Here is a 6,458-nt window from a genome sequence, read left to right as displayed (position 1 = left end):
AATAATAGCCAATTGTTACTGCCCCCGGAAAATCCTTTTGTAACCCGAAACCTCTCAACTATTCCCTCAGTTGGTACGCTGACCGCCTTTACTCCGCTCTCCATTGTGTATTTAGTCATTTTTGGCTGTTCTAAATTACTCATTGTTTTATTTACGCATACTAAAATGGGGAAATATGGGTCATGTCTGGAGAACCAGGCCCACAACAAAAATCCAAAACAGGAGGCGTTATCAATTGTTGTGTTAGGCGACCGTAATTCCCCTTCTGGAAAAATAAAGTTCATATAGAGTCGCCCCCCCATATTACGCAATGTTATTCTTTTGCTAAAGAAGACTGCCTCCTCACTAGTTCCCGGACGCCAGTATCTTCCATCCTGTGTTGTTATCAGAGCATTCCAATCTCGTCGTACATGACCTGTCAAATACCACCAGTATCTTATCCAATCTTCCCCCTTAGTCTGTCTCCCCCTACCAAATCCCTTTAAGGATCTAATAGGAATTTTAACAGAAGTGTTTGTATTTGGAGCAACTGTCACAGCAATTGATTTCTCATAAGTCCAGAATGTGACCCAGGGATTATATGTAGACTTAATACTTCACTTAATACGATACGTTGTAATTGCGTTCAAAGTTGTGTCAAAAGGCTGAAAAAAGTACCAAGTCATCATGAGAAGAAAGGTCGCAGTACAGCAGAAGGATATGTTTTTCAGCTTTGAAGCCATCTCGTAATGAAGTTCTTTGAAGGTCTTTTTGAATGAAAAGAGTGTCGCAATAGTTCGTCTCTTCTTCAAGAATTTGGGGTAGACTACCCAAATTCTTCGATTTGTCACCTGGGATTATTCTGCCCAAAATGTGACTGATCAAAGGAATGATTGCCCAAGAAAAGGCACTTGCTCTTGATCTTCGTTCATTAAGATTGAATGATGTCCTCAAACGACAGCTCCTGAGCCGGAAACTGGATCATCAGTTGACGTGGCTCCTAGATCGGGACATCCGATGATTGCAGGTTGGATTGTTGAGCCAGCTGGTTTCCCTGCCGGCCTGGTGGATGACAGGTGGTACCAGGTGTCCCCCTTCCTATGCAAGCGCACTGCACAGGACGTTCTCTCGGTTACACGATGTGGGCCTGTCCACCTGGGGAAAGACCATTTTCGCTTAGTTACCTTCAACCACACATATTCACAATCATTTATTTCTAAAGGAGCAACTGGCCACTTTTTTGTTAGCTTAGAGAACGTAGACACTAATTGTTTTAGTACTGGAGGTTCTTCAATGTGTGACTCTTCCAGCGGCACATTTGGAGCTGGAAATGGTCTGTTTTTGTGACCTTCAAATGGAGTCCAGCCTTTAGCTGAGTTTAATGACATTCACACATTCATTAGTGCAATAGGAAGAGCTTGTAGCCAATTCAAATTTGATGAGGCCAGTGGTTTAGCTAATTTTTCTTTTATGTTTCTATTCATTCTCTCGACCTGTCCTTGAGATTGGGGATGATATACGGACCCAAATGTATGTCTTAGTCCCAATGCTTTTTCTACTTCCTGTAGATGTTTATTTTTGAAATGAGTCCCATTATCTGATCTAATTTTCCTGGGAAACCCATGTGATGGGATGTAATGATTTATCAAATGTTTTACCACAACCTCTGCGGTTTCAGATTTGCATTGATATGCCTCCGGCCATCCGGAAAAGGAGTCCACAATTACCAACAAATATCGGTACCCTTGTACGGGCCTGATCATGTCAGTAAAATCCATTGAGATTATTTGTCCCGGGGCAGTCACTTCTGGATCGTGAGTGCCCTGGGGAGGTTTAGATGTAGGCATACTGTTAAATTTATTGCAAACATTGCAGTCCTGCAGTTCACTTTTAACAATTTGTCTCATGTAAGGATGCCACCAATTCTGCAGCCGTCTCATCACTTCTTCTGTACCCACATGGCAAAGTCCATGTGCTTCAGAAATCAGGTTTTTTAATTGCTTCTGTGATGGGATATATTTACCTTGTTTCTGCCATACACCTGCTTCATCCTTTTGTCCTCCTTTTCCCAGCCACACACTCTGTTCTTCTGGACTGGCCTTTTCTTGCCACAGCTTAATTGTTTCCGTAGTTATTTTTTGTCCTAATTCACCTTCACTCACCATCAGTTGTAAGGTTGGGCTGTACCCTGCTGCATTTTTTGCAGCCCTGTCTGCGGAATCATTTCCCACTGACACAAAATCATTAGTTTTTGAATGACCTTTACACTTAATTATAGCTACTGCGTTAGGCAGGAGCAAAGCTTTTTTTAATTCAAGTATGTCCTGATGGTGTTTGATAGGCGTCCCTGAAGCAGTCATAAAGTCATTTCTTTGCCATTCTTTCATGGCTGTGTGTATCACTACATGTGCATACGCCGAGTCAGTGTAAATGTTCACAGTCTTATCTTTGGCTAACTGAAGTGCAGCTATCAAAGCCACTATCTCCGCTCTTTGAGCTGACTGTGGTCCTGTGAGTCTGTCTGCCACTAACAGATCAAAGGATGCTCCAATCATCTGTGTAACCGCAAAACCTGACTGAAGTCCTTCATTGCCCTTAAAACAACAGCCATCAGTAAATAACGTCAAGTCTGGGTCATTTATTGCGGTATCGTAAAGATCTTTTCTCAGTGAGTTGTCTTCCAGAATTCGTTGAGTGCAGCAGTGGGATTGTCCCTCAATTATGCCATCTGCCATGTTAATCCCCTCATGTACAAACAAAATGTGAGGTTGTGTTAGAACTGATTCAATCTTTCTCTGTCGTCCCCCTGTCATAGTAAATGCTTGGCTGGTTATGTATTGTACTGTACTATGAGCTGTACGTACTGTCAGCGGATGATGTAGCACAATATGAGATGTTTTCTGAATCAAGCGAGCTAATGCTGAAGCAAAAGCTGCGCACAGCGGGTGACGTTGTTCATATTTTTCCAGAGGTGTTGATGCATAAAGACAAACATGTCTATTACCATCTTCCCCCTTCTGAAAAAGAACAGCCGACACACTGCTGGATTTTTCAGAAACATCAAGGAAGAACATTTTAGTGTAGTCAGGGACTACAAGAGCTGCAGCCGAAGACAAAAATTGTTTCAGCAGAACAAAAGAGTTTTCAGCAGCTTGTGTCCAATTTAGAACAAGCGACAGGTTTCTCATTCCCTTTTCGTTCACCAATTCTCTCAATGCGTGAGTCAGTTCCGCAAAATCCGGAACATGATGTCTGGAAAAGTTACACAGACCCAGAAAAGCCAACATTTGTTTAACATTTGTCGGTTTAGGATGGTGCAAAATGACATCTTTATGCGACGGAGAAATACCTGTTCCATGCCTCGATATAAGTCGACCCAAGAATGAAACCTGAGGCCGGGCAATCTGAAGTTTGCTTTTGGAGCACTTCAAGCCCACCGAAGCCAGGTGACTCAAAAGGAGCTGTGTAGCTTGAAGGCAGGACTCCTCGGAAGGCGCAGCAAGGAGCAGATCATCTACATACTGCACTAAAAGAACATCAGTAGGAAGTTGGAGAGGTGACAGCAATTGCCTAAGAGAAGCATTGAACGCACCAGGAGACAGCACAAAACCCTGAGGAAGCCGGGTGTAGGAATAACATTCATTATTCCACAAAAATGCAAAATACTTCCTCATAGACAAGTCAAGAGGAATGCAAAAAAATGCATTTGCAAGGTCAATGCAGGTAAAATGCGTGTGCAACGGAGATATCTGTGACAGAGCTGAATGAGGATTTGGCACCGGCAGCGAGGGTGTCAGAACTTTAGCATTGATCGCCCTGAGATCATGCACCATTCGGAATTCGCCAGTATTTTTCTTTACTACTGGGAGAATGGGAGTATTGTAATCAGACCTATCCATCTTACAAAGAACTCCTGCTTTCAGCAACCCATCAATTGTTACTGAGATGCCAAGTCGCCCCTCCTCCTTCATCGGGTACTGTGGTACCCAAACGGAGCCAGGTTTCATTTCAAAAGTCACAGGTGCCACTTTACACAGTCCCACATCAGTCGGGTCAGTAGACCACAGTGCAGCAGGCATGGAGTGTAAGATGTCACCAGCAAGCTCACTGTCAGATGTCTCTCGGCCATGATGTCGGTCCAAAAGTTGATGTTCTAAGACAGACATGGAAATAAACAAATCAGATTTAATCCAATAGGCATCAAGAGATTTGGAATACAGTAAATCTGTATGAATTGAAGGCTGCCAATCCGTCGCTTTTGTGCAAGCCAGGACAAATGGACCTAAATCCTTCGCCGTATGCTGGGATGACACCATCAAAGAAATGTGAGGATGACATGCCAGCACAGATACACCAGGTGGTACTGCCATCTCATACCATCGAGACTGTTCCTCCGTCAGAACAACCGAAAAAGCCACTCCGGCAGGTCCTGCAAACAGATCACCCACACGCAACTCCCAAACATTGTCAACAATTGCACTGAAAGCTTCACTGTATAACTCATCACCACATCTGTCGTAAAATAGTGTACAATGTATACAATCCGATATCACATCATATGGCCTGAGATGTCGCACCCAGGAGGACCAAGTCTTCCAAAACGTCTCCGCTTCCCTCCAGCCGGGGGAATCAGTGTCAATCTTTGCCCAGTACATGTCAGCAGAGGAACATGTCATGGCGTGTGAAGTCACCACAGGGAACTGGGAGGAGACATTCGAGGAGGAATCACCCCCGCAGTGAAAAGTATGTCCATCTGGGAACTGAAGCGTCAGCCCCTCTGACCCGCATTGAATCAATGGAGCAGTCCTTATGAGAAGATCCCTTCCCAAAAGATTCACAGGACAACTTGGAGCATAAACAAACGAATGCATAAATGTTTGCGAGCAGCACTCCGTCTGCAACGGGTTCGTCATGTGCAGGATAGTGTTCTCTCCCTTGAATCCAACCAACGAGATGCCATCATTGGAGAGCGTACTTCCATTTGGTAAAGTCATAATGGTAGAGTGGCGTGCTCCAGTGTCTACCATAAATAGTAGTTCCGCTCACCTTTAATGCAATCATAGGCTCCTGCAGTGCACATAAGGTGGATTCTGGGCCCCGTCATTGTGGATACTGTCCGCTATGTGGCGGCAGAAATCGCTGATTCGGCACCGGCGGATACTGTTGCTGGGATGAAGTCTGGCGTGGAGGAACATTTCGTGACTCACGTCCTCTTGGCTGGTAATAGCCGCGTCCGCCCTGTAGACGCCTTCCACCTCTGCTTCTCCCACGTAGGTGATTTCGACAGGTGTCCGCCCAGTGGCCGAAACGTCCACAATTGAAACACTGGTCCTGGCTGATAGCTGATCTCGATTGATACATAGCACACTCAGAAACAAGAATAGGTGATGAGTCAACAGTAGAAGCCGGGAGAGCCAAAGTCTCCTCTGTACTTTTTTTCAAAGTCTGCAATTGTATAGCAGCCAATTGTAATTCAGTAGACCTATGTTTGTCAGTTTTAGATTCAAGATCTTTTGCATACCTTCTCAGATGATGTTTCAGATGAGATAACCACCGTACGTGTTCAGAGCCAGGCAAATCGGGATTCATTTCCATGGCCTGCCTCACAGACTTAGGGACACCTTTTAGCACTGCCGCACGAAAAACTTGAGAGTACAGTGTAGAATCAGTCGGTAAATGACCAGTCTTTAAGGAAAATTCCACAAGAGCACGGTCAATAAATGTCGCAGCCTCTTCATCAACTTTCGGAGCGTACAGTAAATCAGATATGACCACATCCGGAAGCGGAAACAATCCACCTAGCGCTCCAAACAGCGTCAAATAATCCTCACGGGACAATGCCTCACCGTCACTCAAAGATGACATTCCTGAATTAGCCATCAGCGCGTCCAGCTGAGACAAAGGACACGCCCCCGTTAAAAGAGCACGCATGTCTCCAGCTGTCAAAATCTGACCTGTCACACTTCTTTGTAGCGAGCGCAACCAATTTTCTCCACCTGCTTGCAACGGGGGAAGTTTTTGCACAAGCACATACAGATCAGTCGGCAAATAAGGTTTATACACAGTCGCCGAATGTCCGGAAGCCGGATCAACTTTTGTCAACATAGGTGCTTGCAAAACTCCCTTAGAACGAGTCACCATTCTCCTCGGAGTATCCTCCGGGAGTCTGTCAGGCGTGCTAAAGTCATATTGTTCCACAACATCTCCAACTCCACACGACAGCTCATCCAACTGTTCATGAATGTCTACAGTAACATAGTTCTTCGCCAATGCATTAGAAGTGTCAGACCTCACGTCACAGTTACGTCGTCCAAAGTATTCGTCTTCTGTCAAGTCGTCATTTGCATCTTTCTCAAAGCGAGAAATAACCATAAGCCATTTGCGACGAACAACCTGGGGCACTTCAGCATGTCTAGCTAGTTCCAATTTAAAAGCACTTGCTTTGTCCAATTTCACTTTCGGACTCGCCCTCATTTCCA

At 44.8% G+C, this 6,458-nt stretch overlaps 1 protein-coding gene across 3 annotated transcripts; it reads right to left on the bottom strand.

The window, feature by feature from the left end:
- Positions 1-934: 934 nt before the first annotated feature.
- On the bottom strand, positions 935-4,998 carry LOC147155500 (uncharacterized). 3 transcript variants are annotated; one of them, XR_015092209.1, is made up of 2 exons: positions 2,021-2,514; positions 935-1,134 (listed from the first exon to the last, which is right to left on the bottom strand). XR_015092209.1 is itself a non-coding variant. In XM_086066569.1 (2 exons), the coding sequence occupies exons 1-2, from the start codon at positions 4,971-4,973 to the stop codon at positions 1,112-1,114; spliced, it is 1,668 nt and encodes a 555-aa protein (XP_085922695.1). In that variant the 5' UTR covers positions 4,974-4,998; the 3' UTR covers positions 1,078-1,111. The 3 variants fall into 3 exon arrangements, 2 of the variants coding, with proteins under 2 accessions (XP_085922695.1, XP_085922694.1); XM_086066569.1 differs by lacking the exon at positions 2,021-2,514 and adding an exon at positions 3,329-4,998 and having other exon boundaries at positions 1,078-1,134; XM_086066568.1 differs by lacking the exons at positions 935-1,134; positions 2,021-2,514 and adding exons at positions 3,168-3,231; positions 3,329-4,998.
- Between the last annotated feature and the right edge of the window lie 1,460 nt (positions 4,999-6,458).

The sequence above is a fragment of the Leptonotus elevatus genome, chromosome 21, assembly GCF_054856555.1.
Source record: "Leptonotus elevatus isolate MCC_2025b chromosome 21, RoL_Lele_1.0, whole genome shotgun sequence".
NCBI lineage: Eukaryota > Metazoa > Chordata > Actinopteri > Syngnathiformes > Syngnathidae > Leptonotus > Leptonotus elevatus.
The sequence above is the reverse complement of the archived record's forward strand: the minus strand, read 5'-3'. Positions and strand labels throughout refer to the sequence as shown.